Below are 19,906 nucleotides of genomic sequence, written 5' to 3'. Positions count from 1 at the left end.
AAAAAAGGAGATTGAGAGAAGAACTTCTTGCATCCCAGCCTTAATAACAAAGCCATCTTGACTTTCCCTCTGATGACAGCCAAGCATTTAGGGATTATAACCAGCTATCTGCAATATCATAAAAGTATCATGCAGTGGAGAAGTGGCTCTGGGACAGATGGGAGAGCCTTCTCAGCATTTAATTGCCTTGAATTTCCTTTGCCCGGAAGGTAAAAGCAAGCGAGAGAATGAAGAAATCTGAACTAATAAAAGCTGTATCATGCCAACTCCCCAGCTCCATCTACACTCTGTTGTTTGCTCATGGGCCTCTCTGGCTCCTGGAGAAATGCAAAGACTTGCTGAATTACCCTTGTGCTTTAGAGACTAGCTTTCCCACACAAAACTTGTTTGGCTATGCAATTTTTACAGAAAGCAGAGCTTCTGGGTTAGCCATCCTTCTAGCAAACTTTATATATGCCATATTCTTACTCTTAAGGGGCAACTGCAAGTATATATGTGCTCGCATAAGTATTTAAACCTGTGCAGTCCTCTTTCCCTGTGAAGTTGTAAACAACTGAGGATACCAGCAATAGGCAATATACTACAAGCAAGGTTTGAGGTGTAATCAGTTAGTAAGAAAATTGTGTTCATTAACAGTTAGTCTGCTCCTTCAATGTACTACAAGATATATGAAAACAACCAAGGCCAGACTTCTTATCACTTCCTTGAGGGTGGTTTATTTTTTATCTGGAGCAAACAATCTGTGCTGATCTAATAAGTAACTTGCAGTGAATGTTAAGATTGAAAGATGGAAACTAGGATCTGTACTAAGAAATCTTTAACTGAATTTTTTTTCTGTTGGAAATGTAATAGAATAAGTACAGAAGAGTGGAGAAGGCTTTATAGTGGGCCATAGTAATACGGTTAGATAGTTTGAGTGATCTGAAGTGTCTCACTCTATGACAGCTGTTCCCAATCTGTGGACCGTGCCTCGAAACCACGCAGCAACAAGAGTGACTGGTCTTGTGAAGCCCTCTTACAGTGCTGAGGCAACGAGGATGTCAGGAAGGGAGAGGCTGACTACCCACAAAAGATTACTACTACCACAGCAGCTCTAGATAATTAAATATGGTTTTCTGTGGGCGAGCAGATGTTCTGTATCAGGAACTAGAGGTGATGTGATCTATCCAATGGAATTTTCTCAATCAGTACCCCAAATAACCAAATCGAATTTAAAATTGAGCAAAAACTGATTGGTAACTCTTTTGGTATTAATGTTGGAGTGTGGTCCCTGGTCAAAGTGGTCTCTGGTCAAGTGGTCCTGGGTAAAAAAAAGGTTGGGAACCACTGCTCCATGACTACCTGTCCTTACGCCCTTTGTTTTGTAAACTGATACTCTTTCTCCACCTATTTCAACCTTCCAAGATGTGGCTAGGTTACATCAGTATCCTGGGTATCTGTCCTACCTTACAATGGATTTCCTACAATAAAGCTTAGTTTCTTTCTTCAAGCATTTAGTCTTTGCTCCTTAAATAAAGATCTCTAATCTCTGCATGCACACTAATGTTTTCATGTGACATACAGAATATATCTGGTTTGCTGTTGCATCAAACTCCATTTGATCTAGAGATAAGCAATGGTGCCAATTTCATCTGATCTATCTATAGCTGGAAGTTATATGAAATGCACATAACTTTAACAAAGTGACCAAAGGTACTGGTTATACATTGAGAACTAAGCAAAGGTGTAAATGTTGCCATGTAAACGACTGAGCATGGTTTGCTAAGAGCTTCAGGAAAAGATTTTTTTTTCATGAGATCAAAATTCTGCTGCTCTTTATGGATACTTCAACACACACATACACCTGCATTTGTCTAGCATGACATTGCAGATTTCCCCTTCTTCTTACCAGATATGTTACAAAGAATGAGCATCAGCCATGCTGGGCCACATGCCAGGAGAATTAATGAGGTGGTGTAATAGCTCACATGGAGGCTTAGTGATTGCTCTTATAATGTATCTGCAAGGCAGGGGATCACAGAGTTGCTATTTTCTGTTTGTTACACAGACACACCTCTTGTGTTCCATTGATTTCTTTATTAGTGTATCAGTGCATGGAGGTATGTTCAGCTCCAGGCATCAAGGTTTGAATTCCATAACTCTCCACAGATATCCCACTCACCCACCCAGATTCTAGGCAACACTGACTGTGCCATCTCGTATGCTACCTACTGAGTGGTTCCCTGCAAACTGGAATAATCTTACAGGGCAATCTAAAATCGCAGCTCATTGATACATTACTAAGGATATCAAACTGCATGGGAGCTCTGGCCCAAGGCAGCTTTTGGAGGAAAAGAAAGGGTATGTCAAAAATGTGACATGATGATACTGCACTAAGGAATGGATGTGACTTTTGGGTCCATTAGATTAACACTGAAGACAGCTGGTTATTATTGACACATATTTTCTATTTTCTATACCTCATGGAGGATTTTTTAAGCCAAGGAAACTGGTTTGCTTGACTTTCTCTTAAAGAATCTACCTAGTTCACCTTCACAATTCCCGTGCCACATGTAGGATAAGGATCATGCTCAGGCTATCAAAAAGAGAACATTCATACCATGTAAATGAAATAAACTACTACTACTTCCACTACCAAGTGAATGGAAAGATAAATAAGATTAGAACTTTTATTAAACACGGCACCCTCACTGTAAAATCCCCAGTGAAGTGAAGTCCTTTTGGCCAACTTCCACTTGCCATTCTGGACTGGATGACCCATGAGGTCTCTTCCAACTCTATGATTCTGGACATAGATTGTATCTTTCCTATTCAGGTTGCCTCTAGATTCTGAGATGGAGTTGTTTTTATTTATACACATAATAAAAGTGAAAATGTGTGTATGTGGCAGGGATGTCTGCTTACACAGACAGAGTCCAGGCTCCACAAACAGGCTATAGTTCCCAATGAGCAGGAGACACCCATTGTCCTCCCAAACTGTCATTGCAGGATACTATGAACATGTCCAGGAGCCCTGCCAATGTCATTCACAAACGCCATCCTGCCCACCACTCAAGTGAAGGATTTCAGACGGCGACCATTTCTGCCTAGATTTTCTGTTTTTCCTCCACCAAAGACACCTCTCAAGGTTCCTTCGTCTCTCGTTTGCATGGCCCCATTCACTGCATATCCCATAACCCTTTGCATGACCCCACCCACTGCCTCTCCCTTAATTAACCCTTTTCTATGGTACACAGCAAACAGAGGAATCAATCAATAACTGAATACAACAACTGTAATCAATGAGCACTTTGGACCCCACCAACGATGGTACACAGAACCCCCATGACCAGCAAAAAATGCAGGAGGATTTTGGGGGAAATTCACCTTGATTTATAGGAATTATAGTTCACCTATACCCAGAGAGCACTGTAAACGAAAACCATGGATCTGGGCCACATTTGACATGCATACCAAATATGCCCAAATTTTAATACTGGTGGCTTTGGGATTGAATCAGCCTTGGCATTTGTTAGTTGTAGGTACTGGGATTTATAGTTCACCTGCAATCAAACCTCACCAATGATGGATCGGGACCAAACTTGGCACAAGGAATCCCTGTGACCAACTCAACATACTGCAGGGGTTTGGGGGGAATTGACCTTGATTTGGGAAGCTGTAGTTCACCATCCAGATGAACAGTGACCCCCAGCAACAATAGACCAGGACCAAACTTGGCACAGAGAAGCCTCATGATCAACAGAACATACTGAACAGGTTTGGGGAAAAGGGAGTTATAGTTCACCTGCATCCAGAGAAACAGTGACTCCTACCAACAATGGAACTCCATCAAACTTGGCACAGAGAAGCCCCGTGACCAACTGAACATACTGCAGGGGTTTGTGGGAACTGGCCTTGATTTTTGGAGTTGTAGTTCACCTGCACCCAGAGACCACTGAACCCAGCCAACAACTGATTGGCACACAGATTCAACACAGGCTTGGCACACAGATTCAACACAGCCAACTGTGGATACTGACAGGGTTTTGGGGTGATTGCCCTGGGAATCTGGAAGTTATAGTTCATCCTTATCCAGAGAACACTGAACCCTGCCAACGTCAGATCTGGACCAAACTTGGCACACAGACTCAACACAGCCAACTGTGAAAACTGACAGGTGTTTCGGGAAGATCCTCCCAGGAATCTGGAAGTTGTAGTTCACCCTCATCCAGAGAGCACGAAACCCAAGTGATAATGGATCTTGACCAAACCTGGCACAGAGACCCAAAACGGCCAACTTTGAATACTGGCAGGGTTTGGGGAGGATTGACTCGTGATTCTGGGAATTGTTGTTCACCCACACCAAACTGAGAATACCTGACACCCCAAAACAAACAATGCCTTTTTCAAATAATCTGGGCATTGCTGGGTCCCCAAGTTAGTAGGTAATAATTTGCTGGATGATATGCATAGATGGCTTTTATTTTAAAAGATATTTATTTGATGGACATTCTGTTTAATCTTATGTGCATTTTCTGTTGCTTTTTGATGATCCACAGGGTTAGTTGATAGATGAGGAAAGGAAAGAAAAGCATGTATGTGACAACTGTAGCACACAAATATGGATTCCATAAATTATGTTCTGTTCTTTCTCAGCCTTTATTTCAATCTATGGGACTCCTGTAAAGAGGAGCAAGTTAACTTACAGTAATGCTAACTATAAATCTTTGGGTATTTTGACAAGTAGCAAAGCTGTCCAGAAGATTGGCATTTTCACAGGAAGCAAAACATAAATAAATAAATAAATAAATAAATAAATAATCCAGAAGATCCTGCTATTCAATGCATTTTCCTTGGAAAGGGATGTGTAAATCTATTGGCTAAGAGACGTTTTCAGTAAAGCTCTTTCTTGTTTCTACCATTAGGTGGTGGCAGCATACAATAGTTTCTGTAAAAATGCAAGTCTAAACTCCTGGGGAAACCTGCAATTGAATCTCCATAGTAGTCCAAACACAAGGGAAAACTTCACTGTTATAGTCTTGATCAATTTTAAAAGCATATCTAGAAGTTCTATTTTCTATACGTAGGCATTTGTGATAAGGATATTTAGAAGTTCACAGAGGGACAGTCCAGAGAAAGAAAGGATTACATGTGAAATGCATTTCTCTGTACATATAGATTATGAAATCACAGTTTTTACAGAAAGATAAAATGAGCCTTTGCTTGTTTATGGTGGTTATTTTTTAAGAGCCCTTACGTAAGCTTGCGTAGGCAATTTCATTTATCTACTGCATGCCTCTCTCTCCCACTGTGAGTAGAACTCTATAAAGCATGGAAGCTATGTCATCAAAACGCCTCTATGTCTCCTCCGTAAAAGAGACAAAGCAAACCCCTACACCTCAGACAGTCAAGCTCGAATGCATTATGTTTCTTTGAATTTTATTTTAAATAAGGGTTGACAAAGGAAACAGGATTTCAGAACCTCCACCTCTAAACATCACACGATTTTTCTGTGCAGATATGAAATATGGATAAAGTCTGGAAAAGCATAACTCAGTGGGAAGTCACCAGAGAATAACCATTACTGCATTATTCCTTTCCATAAAAGTAATCCATTAAACCAAGGGTGAGGAAAGTGCTGCTCCTGAAGATTATCACCAATCCCTGAACCACATAAAATAAACCAACATTTCCAGGTCAAAATCAGCTCCAAACCACAACCCACAAAACATCCTTCCCAACTTCACCTAACATCCCACTTGCTAACACATTTCTTCTTTCCCCTCTATTTTTCCTTCAAACTAATGTGATGCTATGTTACTTCCTGACATTATTTTGAAGGTAAATTGGAGGGGAAACAAAGTATTTTGGGCTCTTTGTCAAGAGTGTGGCTTGCAGGAGGGGATGGAAAAATTGGCCACTTTCTCCCCATAGAGTTGCCCACTCCCGAGTTTAATGGTAGAAATGAGGTCACACAGTCTCCAAGGCAAAGGATTGGACATAACTAAAAAGGCATATGTGATCACAAGAGTTCCAGCTGATCTAGTCAATAGGTGACTTAATCCAGCATAATTCTTCCCAAAGTGGCAAACCAAAGTGGCCCACAAGCTTATTTCTCTGTGGTTGCTGCTCCCTAGTCTCTGCATCTTGAGGATTTAGCATTACAAGTAGTCATGGACTAGTTCACCATCACCACTTAATGACTTCACTGTAACTTACCCACAACTTGTTTCAAGCAAACTGTCACCAACTTGCAGTGATGCCATCCCAAAGTCTGCTATCCGGATATTATTCTTTTCATCCAGCAATAAGTTTTCTGGTTTTAAATCCCTGTGGCTGTAAAGACAGGACCAGATCACAGAGTAAGACAGAGAGCAGTTGCACCATCTCATGTCAAATGCATCTAATACAAGGGGTGTTTTTAAAGTAAGGTCCATTTGAACATAAGTACACAAAAAAAGTTTATTTCAAAAAAGTAAATTTATTTTCAGAAAGTACATACTTCATTCTATTTTTCGACATAGTTGCCAAGTTTGTTCAAACACTTATCATACCTCTGAACCAATTTTAAAATACCCTCTTCATAAAAACTTGCCAACTGCTCCGATAACCAAGAGTTCACTGTAATCAAAGAAGGGCGACCGGAGCGGTCCTCATCATGGACGTTGTCACGGCCATCTTTGAATTGTCATACCCACTTACGCACTTTGCTTTCACTCATAACAGTATCACCGTACACTTCACAAATCTGTCAATGAATTTCTGCAGCAGGCAGGTTCCTTGCTGACAAAAACCGTATCACTGAGCAAACCTCACATGCGGAAGGTGAGTTGATAGTCTCAAACATTTTTAAAGCACAGAACAGAACCGTACAGGTTAGCTACAGAGCGGAAACTGAGCACAGTTGTTCCCAAGGCATGCCGGTACACGACGCACACGCTCGTTGCGGTATGCGCATGAACTACTAGTGTCTACAACAAAACAGACCTTACTTAAAAAAAAAACCCTCATACATGGAGCTTGGTTCTTTAATAACATCTTTGGTTTAGTTTCATTGGCCATGGAGAAAATAAGCCAGTTTGTGATAGATTTTCTCCTGCTTTGAAAAACTGAACAGATTATGTATCAACACAAATCCAGGATCTGGATGGCATCAGCTTGCTGACCTGAAGCAATTTCAATTTGCTTTTCTAATTCAGGAGCAGAGATTGCTAGACCACAACTTCTATCAAGCCAATAGTCAGGGATGAGAGTTGTAGTCCTAAATGTTCTGGAAATGTCACAGGTTACCACCACTCCTTTTATTGATACATACCAACCAGTTGAGGCTTAAAGTCATACCGAGGGTCTCTGGTGAAAGACAGCTAGGAAAAATTGATGTCTCTTTTCCTGAAGGCTACAATCTGCAACCACTCATACCATTAAAATATTCTCAGGCCTGACAATCCATTAGTCAACTTTTGTTTCTAAGGAAACATTGTTCTGTATCTGACTACTTTGATGTTGAGAATCATCTGAAAGTTGTTTGCACTCTTGCTCTCTGCTAGTTTCACTTCTATAGAAATGAGCGAATTCATTATTATTTTATTCCAATCATCCTAGCAGATCAGCAGATCAGCATCCTAGCATCAGTAGCCTTATGGACCCAGATCCCAGATTCTGCAGATCCCAAAAAGCATTATAGTAATTAAAATAATTGGAATTAGCTTTTGATTTGGATGTTAGGACTGTCAAAACACACCTAAATTTCTGAGTATGATCTCCAACTAATTTCATCTGGGTTCTATGTAGAAACAAAGTACAGTTAGTTTATGCTTAAGCCTCCAGGGAGACATCCAATACCTGACCTTTTCTAAGCTGATACAAAACTTTATATAAAATATCACTGAGTACAGTAGTAACAATTAGTCCTTCCTTAAGAACGTTCCTGATCTTCAATATTTGACATAACTTATTGGGGTGAAAACTGTGTTTCAAACTTTATTTACAACATCTTCAATATTTTCATCTTTCTTATTCCTCTGGAAGATTCTTGAGGAAAAACTGGTATTTGTGCATGTGGGATAAATATACAAACAAACAAACCAATTTATTTTGAAATTCTGTTTTTTTTTTAAAAAAAATTGCAATAGATGATAAAGATTACAAGAACATAACAGATTTTCAAAGGACTATCATGTCATTAGATTTACAGCATTTCTGCACACATATAGTTTCAGAATGAAATAAGCTAAGGAAGATCAACGTGGAACTATTTTCAGCATGGTAAGCAAATACACCGTTTTCCTGTAACTGTAAACACAGGGAGATCATCAGATGTGTAATGCTGGTGGCATGGGTTACCTGCAATAAAAAGTATGGAGGATACCTATATAGCTAAACATTGCCTTCAAACTCCAACAGAAATTGTGAGAGGGCAGAGGGAGACGTAAGGAAGTCAGTAGCTGCAATTTCTGTAATAGTTCAACAGACTGAATTGTATAATTTATATGCAAAAAGAAGCTCCTTGTGCCAAAATGAATGAAAATAAAAATCCACAATGTGTGCTAATTACACAGCATTTAAGCGAACATTGCAGAGGAAATGAACTTAAATTTATTGTTTTCCAGCTGATCTCTCTGGTTTCATGTCTTACATGGTTGGTGACGCCTTTTCTCTCTGTAAGTGAAGAGAGGGCACAATACCCTTTCATTGTCCTAGAGGGTGAAATTCCTTGAGGGCTTTCTCCACATCATTTGGAAATAAGAATTAAATAAAACAGTGGCTTTGGTGAACAAGCAAAGAAAGAGAGACATACAAACTAAGAAGGAAGATGAAAGTGGGAGTCAGAATATCAGAAAGACTATCCTATCTAATCCCATCTAGGATGGTAATTAGAAATTTCTGCAGATGATGAAGCAAACTGAAAGTTTACACAGTCTGCAAAAGGACTGCTTTCAAAGAGTATTTGTACTTATGAGGGTATGCATGCAAGAAATGAGTTGGGGCAGAGAGAGGGGAAGTCAGAATGAAGGATGAGGGGCCCTGAGAATACCTGATGACAAAATTATACAAAGGAGCAAAGCCTGGAAAAATGTCCCCCCCCCCCTCCCAATGTGTGGCACATAGCTCATAGTATACAATCCAACTGTTCAAAGAAATGAAAAGAGAGTACTTCTGCAGTGTTGCAATCTTTTTTTAAAAAAAATGAACAGATTTTTTTAAAAAATAGATTAATGGTCCATCTATCCCTGTCAACAATGAGCATAGGTCTTCTTCAATTGACTCTTCAAGAATCACACAGAAGTCTTTAAAGGAAAAAAAATCTCTTCTGCACCATTATGCATTTATCATATTGACTGATTCGCAATTAATCAGTTCTTTGGCAGGACCCAATGCTTTCTATCTCTCAGTCTAGAATGGTGATTCAAGCAAACACCTTTGCAAGTGAAACCTGGCATATAGCTCATTACTAAGATTGCTCTTCCTTCTGGCTTTACTCTGTAGGCTCATTCACCCTTCTCTTTAACCCTAGGCCTTCCTTTTTTTTTGCTTACTGGATGCCTTTAGATTAGATATATTAAGAGTTTGATAGGCAATAGTGTGTCATAAGCACAGATGCCTATCACTTCCTGTGTCCATAGGTCTGTGATGCTCTGGGCAGAAAATGTAGCCCCAAAGAGGAAAGGCTACTAACAAATGACTTTTGAGTGTTGGAAAGAAGAAGTCATAATCATCCGGTTGTGTGGATGCTGACATTCAATTTATTAGAACTATTTTCAGGATGCTTCTGCATAATATTTGGCATTTTGTGAATGCCTCAACTTCCACCTCGCAAATGTCTTTTATTATTCCTTAATAAAAAAATATAGGATTTTACAAGAAGTTGTGACATACAGCTTTTAAAGCAGTGCTCTCCTCTCATTGGGGAGGATACAGACAAATCTCTTCTTGTTCACTTGTTCCCACATAAACACATAAATAGAGATTACTATGAGCTCTGCTTGCCTATCCCAGCAGACATGGCCCCAGGCAATGGAAAGAGCAGAGGCTCTAGTATTTATCAATATTCATGCAAAATTCTGTCTCACCCCTCCAAGTCTGCCACCTAATAACCTCTCGTAACCCAAATAAAAAGCAGATGAAAGCAGAATCTCGCTCCTTGTTATAACAGGGACATTCTCCCCCTGTTTTCTCTCCCCCGTGGAAAAATTGGCATTTTTATTATCACTCTAAACCTAATCAGGTTTGCCATTGGGCCTCTCCTGTAATCGCACTTTCATTTGTCAGTGCTGCAAAACAAAAAGGGAACAGTCAACTCACACAAACAGAAATTAGACCAATCACAGTGTTGTTCAGTGATGTCACAAAGAGCCAATCAAGACTCTCTTAGCTGATCTCCCGGCTCTTCCTTGCAGACTCCTCATGCTGTGTGGCATTGAGTTTTCCTTTCTTCTATCAGAGGAGGAAATGCCTCCTGAGAAAACCAAAAAGAGGAACTCCTCTCCTACAGCCCTCTCCCAGGCAGTAACCACTATTTCCACTTGGCTATCTAAAAACACTGATCCTAAATGCAAACAGAATTAAAACAGCTCCCCACTCTCCTACCTCTGGCACAAGGCATCTGTCTACATGTCCTCTCAGCTCCCCACAGCCAAGTGTTCCCATGCTTCAGCTCAGTTGCATAACTCTCTAAGTAGCTCCTCTTCAGACTTGCTGCAAAGAAGATGCTTTTAAAAGTGGTGGATAGCCAGTGGTTGATACATGGATTTCTGCCCATTTAAAAAACTTATTGAAATATTTGAGTCTTTTTAAATAACCTTACACAAGATAGTCAGCTGCCACTTAGGCACTGTCCATGGAGTCTGTGAAAAAGTTGTGGGATTCTAAGAGTTAGTATTCTGTCGGGGATTATCCATAAATATAAAGTTATGGAGACACAACTAGCAGGGCCCTAGAGGGGATTTCTCATAATTCTTTGTGCTAGTGTGCTCTCGGAAAGAGAGTGTAAGTAGATGAAGCTGCCGTGTGTTGGAATGAGCATAAGAGCATCAGTCTATTGTGTCTGTGGATAACAAGTTTCCATGTTCATCATTAGCCAAAGAAGAAGCCTTCATTTTCAGTATGGTCATGACTGGCTAACCTGGCTGATTAGATGATTTGTCATTTTGAGCCCTCTGGCAGAGCAAGGTCAGGCTTCATCATTTGAAAACACAGATTTTAATGTTTTTCCTTGCTAGGAAACTATTCTCATTCTGTCTTCCCACTCCCCTCCCTACAGTGTTTGATTATGAGGTATTATAAGCACCACCATCTTGGGAATTGCAGGACATACGCATACACCATAAAGAGGTCAAAATAATGCCAAATAGTTAATTTCTCAACAAATGGCACTTTGTCTCATCAACCCAGTGATTATGAGATAAGATACACTCCCTTGTCCATTAATTCAGCTGAGGCAATCTTATGAGTTGTTGAAAAAAGACTAGCAGGTCATAGAAGAAGAAAGTAAAATTCTAACTTGCTTGAGGGCCGTCAATCTGAAAATCACTATCTCTCAGCCTGTTTTTACCATCTCATTTCACTCAATTACTGGAAAAATAACCACAACTGGAAAAATGGCTATGGTAAATATTGAAAAACACACTACACATCAAAAATGCTACAGAAATAGTGATCTAAAATGGTAAGTTTGAACAAGACTGTATTAAGACATTGATGTTTTTTCTTCCTTTCAGAGATGTGGGAAAATAACAGTGGGACTTGCCTTAGTTCTTCTGTTTCAGCCACTGCCACACTTCCATCTAAATAGTTGTGTTTATTGTTATTTTCCATCATGTTAGCCCTGCCATATATGGTGATACTATGACCTCCTATTCCTCACCTCCAAGAACGTCTGTTATTATCAGCCCTGTCCAGGTCTTAGATACTCAAGGCTGTAGCTTCTTTGATTGAATCAAACCATCTGGAATGAACCTTCATCTTTGCTATTGCCTTCTGTTTTACTGAGGATTGGGACATCTGTAGGGATACCAAGATGCTTGTTTATAAAGCTATTGACCTTCCAACACCATTCTACGCCTGCAAAACATGGACCATCTACAAAGGTCACTCTTGGCCTCTGGAATGATTCCATCAGCATTGTTTATTTAAAAAAATCCTGCAAATCTCTTTGAAAAAACAAGTGGATAAATGTCAGTATTCTGGAATAACCAAAGACCACCAAAGTGAAGCAATAATCCTCTGCTATCAACTTTGCTGGGCTGACCACGTCATTCCAATGTCTGATTACAATCTTCCAATGCAGTTACTTTATTCTCAATTCAAGAAAAAATGTTGGTAAAGAACAAAAAACATTTAAGGGTGGGCTTAAACCCAATCTTTAAAAAATGTGGTATCAACACCAAGAACTAGAAAGCCCTGACACCTAAGTGTTGTAACTGGAGGTCAGCTGTTGCCAATGATGCCATGGATTTTGCAGAGGCATGAATGCAGAGTGAAAGGAAAAAATGTACCAAGAGGAAGACACATCAAGCAAACCCCTGTTGGTACCACCTTCTATCTGGAAATCTCAATGTGAAAGACCATGTGGATCCAGAATAGGCCTTCATAGTCATTTATAGATCTACTGACAAGATCTACAGTATCCTCTGGAAGATGTAAGTTATCACTCATGATACAGATAATTACTCTCTTTTCCATTAAGATATGTCACCGCATAATGTGTCCAAAATATAATAGCCACAATTTAGTTTGTGGCTTCTAGGGAAAGCTTAAGTTTGATTTGCTCTTCAACCCATTCATCTGTATTTTTGGCAGTCCCTAGAAGAACACATTTAAAATTAGATTAGTCTCTTCTAGACAGCTTTTTTCACTGTCCAGCTTTCATAAGCATTTACACTGAAATTGGAAATACTGTGGCGTGGACGATCCTGATTTTGCTACTGAATGATACATCTTTACACCTGAGGATCCAGTACCTTAATAGCTTTCTCTTCAAGTCCTTTTCTTCTTCTGCTTTCCTGTGTATTGTCTCCATTTTGATTTATGACTAAGTCAAAGTCTTAAACAATGTTTTAACAATTTTAATGTCTTCAACATCTGTTTTAGGTGATGTAAATCAAGTGTGGCCTTTATTTATTTCCTCTTAATATTTAGCTGTAATCCTGCTTTTGATTTTAAACAGTTTCATTTCATAAAAACATGTGAGCACCTACCAGTATCATAGCACTGATTGCATATAGCATACTAAACAAAAATACTGTCTATTAAAAAAGATGATTTAACCATGGAAGAACTAACCTGTAGGCCTTTTATTAATTGGGAAACTGTAAGTATCTTTTGCACTGATGAACTATCAGCACAAAGGACTTACAAGTTTGGCTGTATAGTTTAATGAAGAAAAATCTTGTGGCCTGATACAATGGCTACCAAAGTATGTGGGACTCTCTCCATTAAAATTAATGAGTTTCAGATTGGGCCCTCAAGCTGTTATTGATTTCTGTCAGCTCTCCCTTGTGCGCTGTTGACTGCTATACACCCATCTGTGCTACTTGCCTATTTTCTCTGGACTTGGTATTCAATCTATCCCATATCCTGTCACCACTCTTTCCTATGAGCTTTTCTACACTTGTAGCTTAGAGAAACTCAAAACTTGTATGATGCATGCACAATCTCTAGACCACAGATTTTTAAAATGTGGGTCCCGACAATGCAGAAAACGCATCAGCTATATTTCATTAAAAGGAAAATCAGCTTGTTTAGCAAGTCTTTCAAATGCTTATTATCAGTAAATGTTTATTTTTTATATCTATTTTATATACCTATATACCTGGGATCATGTAAACATTTCTTGGGCAGAAAGATGTGAGTGGAAAACATTTAAGAAGCCCTGCTCTAGATGGCCAAGAATCAGTTCTGGTTTCTTTATAGACCTTGCATAGCTCTTTAAATGCCATGGCAATATCTTGGGACTGATAATGTACGGTGGTGCCTTTAGAACCTCCAGCCAGAGAGCTCTAGTGCAGTGGTTCTCAACCTGTGGGTCCTCAGATGTTTTGGCCTTCAACTCCCAGAAAACCTAACAGCTAGTAAACTGGATGGGATTTCTGGAAGTTGTAGGCCAAAACACCTGTGGACCCACAGGCTGAGAACCACTGCTCCAGTGCTTCACCAAACTACAAACTCCAGGATTCCACAGGATTCAGCCATGTCAGTAAAAGTGGCTCTATGGTTGTGTAAGGTGAAAGAGATCTCTGCATTACCAAATCAGCAAAGGTAGGCCCTCTAATACTAATGCTATACATAATTTAACTTTTTGTAATGGCATACGAGTGTAGAAAACAAACCACAAACCACCTATTACAATGCAGTCTGTCCCTACCACATGCACAATGGAGGACTTCCTTACAACAACACCAAAGGCACTCCAAGTGGCCAGGTACTGGTCAAAGGACAGTTAATATAATGTCAAGTTTTTAAACTTTGTGTTTTTTAAATACATTACAACTGTACCCTTGGTTTGCTTCTGATATGATAAATAAATAAAAACAGGGGAATGTGAAATTGTTTAATATTCTTGTATTGGATCTCTACAAAAGCAGATAAGCAGTTTGTTAGAAAACAAATCTTCCTAAGTAGAAGTAAAGAAAAATGAGCTCAGAGAAAGGGACAAATTAAGTCCAGAGACGGAAATGATACCAACTTTGTTAAGGGTTACCATTTCGGTCACTCCTCATATAGGTATCATCTTACATTAGGGTAGAAATCACTCCTGTGAATAAATACAATTGCAAAATTGCAATGTCCAGTAACATAAAGAGACACTGAAGCTTACTTGCAGATTATAGCTGCTATTTCAATACATATTTACTTTAGTGTTAGCTCCACTGCAAGGCTTGCTTCCACATACATATGCATGGGATTGTGCTGCACATCAGATTCAATTCAACACTGATTTTAAGACAAGCCTTATATCTTATCTGTATTTTCCTTTCTTTCCTTGCCAAAGAAAAATGCAATCCATCCACATAGGAATCTGTCTGTAAGATAACAAGGTTCCTATTTTTTGTTATGGGTATAACAAGGATTCACTCAGTCAAGCAAAGGTTGCTTCTCTAATGATGACACACTTATTAAAAGACATAAATGCAGTGGTTATGTGGTACACTCTCGTCATCTCAAGGTAGTATTTAGCTTATCAGAGTGAAGGCAACTTAATACCATCTGTGTTGGGAAACATTCCCTACATCCTATTATGTAAATTACAACTCCCTGCCAATCAAAGCTTAGGAGATGGCATTACTGAGAAATAAGTGTGTGGTCATGGGTCAGTAGCTTGCATTCCAATTGGTGGCAAAAACTCAATTTCAGTGTAATTTAAAAAATTCTTGAACTTGTTAAAGCAGTAAGTGGAAACTGGTTCAATTTAAAACATGCCCTGCAAGTTACAGGTTAAACCACACTCAACAGTTAAATCATCCAAGTGAGTATCAATAACAGACTGATAAAGCAAATTATTCACCACCGCAAAGGAAATTAAAGGCAGATGCCCAGAAGGGGTCTAGGCAAGCCTGCCAAACACCAGAAGGTTTTTTGTAACCCAAGGATACCATAGAATGTGCTTGCTGAATTGGTAATTGTCCCAGGCTTTTTCAGGGAGAAAGCTCAATATGACACATATTCTTTTGACTTATTGGCAAGTGCCCCCAGGACCCTTCCAAATTAAGCCGTTGGTCCCATTGGGCTTTAATTTTCCTAATTATAAATTAATGTAACCGTAGGCATTCCCCTTGTCTTCAAGCTCAACATGGAGTGGGGTGAGGAGGTTTAATACAAAACAGTAATGAGCAATAAGCAACTCAAGTGAATATTATGGAATCTAGCCAAAGATATGACTTCAATGTGCACAGTCATGTGATCAGCAAGGCAGTCACACAGGCTGAAAAGTGCATACACACAGTACAATTCACCCCAAGCCCTTACCATTGACTACCTAATGGCCTGCAAAATACCTGAGAGCATTCAAGAGTATAATTCAGGAATGGGGAGAATATTTGCACCCCAAGAGCCAAAATTCAATTTGGGAAGGATTTCAGAAGCTGTATTCCCACAGTAGGCAGGATGCAATTTTAGACATGATTGCACTAAAGCCAAATAGATGGGACAAGATATAATTCTCACTGATTTCTTCGTTGCCCACCAAGCATACAAGCACAACTCAATTCTACATATGTTTATTGAAGAGGAAGTCCCAGTATAATAGCTTTCAGGCTCAATTCAGTACATATCTATTCAGATATGTAATCTTCCTGGGCCGAAAAACACAGTCAATTCCAGAAATTGTTCTGAACCTGTGGATATTCCTATATCTCCAATCACTAATCAGAGATAATAACAAAAGATCTTTGTAGGCCAAAGGGTCTCTGTTCTAGAGCTAAAAGCTGAGATGAGGAATGGAGGAATGTAGCAACACCTCTGAAACACACCAGTTTATTTCAGCATGGAGTTGGAATAACAACAATAGGCGTATTAGAGTTACAAGGTTGTGTGAGTAGGGCCAGAGTAAAATAGGACGCCAAAAGGGTCTAGCATGGCTGTCCTTTTGAAGATTTCAGTTCATAACATCAGACTGCTGCCTGTATCACAGAACAGAAGTATTTTTGTTAGTGAGTGAAGCAGATAAATAACCACAATACATTGCTGCTACGAATCACTTGCATAACATACTTTAAAATGCACTTACCAGATTGAATGACTATGACAGAAGTCTAAAGCAGAAATGATTTGTCGAAAAAATTTCCTGGCTTCTTTTGGCGTTAATCTTCCTTTCTTTACAAGATAGTCAAAAAGTTCTCCACCAGATACATGTTCTAGCACCAAATATCTAAAGTGAGAAAGGAAACATGTTTTTTAAATATTAGATCAAGTATGCACAGAGGCAGCCCTAGGTAATTTTCAATGGTAAGCAAACAGTATTTTGCCCCCCCCCTCCCCCGGCCAACCAATCACTGATATATATATTTTCTGTTTGTCATGGGAGTTCTGTGTGCCATATTTGGTTCAGTTCCATCATTGGTGGAGTTCACAATGCTCTTTGATTGTAGGCAAACTATACATCCCAGTAACTACAATGTCAAGGTCTATTTTCCCCCAAGAGCGCCTCAAGAGCGCCCCTGGGCGAAATCAACTATACTGCAAATGCTTACTTTGCGTAATGGGTTGAGCCGCCCCTGTGTGGTAAATAAATATAAGCATATGTATGTATGTGTGCATGTAAAAGAGAGGCACTTGAATAATATATACACATAAGTGACCATGAACATTTAGATAAAGGTAAAGGTAAATGGATGGCCATCTGTCAGGGGTGCTTTGAATGCAGTATTCCTGCTTTTTGGCAGGGGATTGGACTGGATGGCCCATGAGGTCTCTTCCAACTCTATGATTCTATGAATGTGCACATGTCCCTCTGTGTGAAGGTTTACAGATCCTTATGTATGTGTGCACCACTAGATCAGTGCATGACTATATGTGTGTATATACATGTGTGACTTTGAAGCCCTGCTCAGCCATGAACCCCACTGGATGATGTTGGGCAGGTCACTCTCACAAAGGAAAGTTAGGGCAAACCTTTTCTCAACAAAGCTTGTCATGGAAACAATATGTACGCCTCTCTGTGTTTCGTTTATTATAATTACATTAGATTGTGTGAGTGCTTTCATGCCTTCTTTCTCTTTCTTTCAATCCCACCCCTCATACTTTCCCCTTCCTTTCTCTTTCTTCCTTCCCTTCTTTTCTCCCTCTCTCTCTTCTTTCTTTCTCTTCTTTTTCTTTCATTCCTTCCTTTCTCCCTTCCCTCCATACACGTCACCTTTCTTTCCCAGTGACATCACAGAGGGCCACTTCACCTAGCAACAGCCTTTATGGTACAAACAGACAAACATACGTTCTTTCACATTTTTTATATACTGAGAGATTTATTTATATTGCACCTTTCCCCAACCATGAGGACTCGAAGTGGCTGTACACGTGCATGGATAAATATATACATACATGTATGTGTATGGAAATATATGGTGACAAAAAAGAGGCAAAAATAGGAAATTATATATAAATATATCTTTTACATCATTTACTAGCACCAAGCATTGTTCCTATGAGAGTGGTGTGTGTTTGTGTATCCTGTACCTATAGGCACAGATAAGGAGACTATCAATAGATCAGTACATAGACATGTATATCCACACACATGCATATGCATGGATATATATGCATATACATACACTGCACCACCAGAGCCCCCAGTGATGCAGTGAGTTAAACTGCTGAGCTGCTGAACTTGCTGATTGAAAGGTCGCAGGTTTGAATCTGGGGAGCGCCATGAGCTCACACTGTTAGCCCTAGCTTCTGCCAACCTAGCAGTTCAAAAACATGCAAATGTGAGTGGATCAATAGGTACTGCTTTGATGGGAAGGTAACTGGGCTCCATGCAGTCATGCCAGCCCATGACTTTGGAGGTGTCCATGGACAATGCCGGCTCTTCAGCTTAGAAATGGAGATGAGCACCAACCCCCAGAGTCGGACACAACTGGGCTTAATGTCAAGGGGAAAACCATTACCTTTAGCTACATGTTCATGGTCACATATGTGCATACATACATGGATATACAAATGCATACATAGAAATGCATGGAAATATATATGGGCACACAAGCACGTTCAGGGATATACATTCGGCCCGGCCATATTTTTTTTTAAAAAAATGTTTATTTGTCACCATTGACTGTTTTTGTTTATGTGATTTATATGATTTGTATTGTATTGATTGTTTATTGATGTTGTGCTTATTGATGTTTTGTTTGATGTATTTTGGGCTTGGCCTCATGTAAGCCGCACAGAGCCCCTTGGGGAGATGGTAGCAGGGTACAAATAAAGTATTATTATTATTATTATTATTATTATTATTATTATTATATAGCTATAGATGTGTGCATAGCTCTGTAAAGGAGATATGCATGTACATCAGTGGTTCTCAATCTTCCTAATGCAGTGACCCCTTAATACAGTTCCTCATGTTGTGGTGACCCCCAACTATAACATTATTTCCATTAGTACTTCATAACTGTAATTTTGCTACTGTTATGAATCGTAATGTAAATATCGATATGCAGGATGTATTTTCACTCACTGGACCAAATTTGGTAGAGTTTTTTTTTTGGGGGGGGGGGGTTATTTTGTCATTAAGGAGTTGTAGTTGCTGGGATTTATAGTTCACCTACAATCAAAGAGCATTCTGAACTCCACCAATGATGGAATTGAACCAAACTTGGCACACAGAACTCCTATGGCCAACATAAATTATTGGAAGGGTTCAGTGGGCTTTGACCTTGAGTTTGGGAGTTGTAGTTCACCTACATCTGGAGAGCACTGTGGACCCAAACCACTATGGATCTGGACCAAACTTGGCACAAATACTCAATATGCCCAAATTTGAACACTGGTGGAGTTTGGGAGGAACAGATCATGACATTTGGGAGTTGTAGTGCTTGGATTGATAGTTCACCTACAATCAGAGCATTCTGAATTCCACCAATGATGATACTGAACCAAATTTGGCACACAGAACTCCCATGACCAACAGAAAATCCTGGACGGGTTTGGTGGGCATTAACCTTGGGTTTTGAAGTTGTAGTTCACCTACATCCAGAAAGCACTGTGGACTCAAACAGTGATGGATCTGGACCAAACTTGGCAAGAATACTCAATATGCCCCAATGTGAACACTGGTGGAGCTTTGGGAAAATAGACCTTGACATTTGGGAGTTGTAGTGCTTGGATTTATAGTTCACCTACAATCAGAGCATTCTGAACTCCACCAATGATTAAATTGAACCGAACTTGGCACACAGAACTCCCATGACCAACAGAAAATACTGGAAAGGTTTTTTTT

General features: G+C 39.6%; 1 protein-coding gene across 18 annotated transcripts in view; it reads right to left on the bottom strand.

Moving 5' to 3' along the window:
• Positions 1-19,906, bottom strand: part of BRSK2 (BR serine/threonine kinase 2) — a 477,737-nt gene that overhangs the window by 98,009 nt on the left and 359,822 nt on the right. For all 18 annotated transcript variants that reach the window (XM_060768843.2, XM_060768877.2, XM_060768852.2 and 15 more), the window contains exons 4-5: positions 16,703-16,843; positions 6,199-6,315 (exon numbers count right to left, since the gene is read on the bottom strand). In XM_060768843.2, the coding sequence (XP_060624826.2) occupies positions 6,199-6,315; positions 16,703-16,843 (258 nt within the window). The remainder of the gene's footprint in view (positions 1-6,198; positions 6,316-16,702; positions 16,844-19,906) is intronic.

This window comes from Anolis sagrei, chromosome 1, assembly GCF_037176765.1.
Source record: "Anolis sagrei isolate rAnoSag1 chromosome 1, rAnoSag1.mat, whole genome shotgun sequence".
NCBI lineage: Eukaryota > Metazoa > Chordata > Lepidosauria > Squamata > Dactyloidae > Anolis > Anolis sagrei.
The sequence above is the reverse complement of the archived record's forward strand: the minus strand, read 5'-3'. Positions and strand labels throughout refer to the sequence as shown.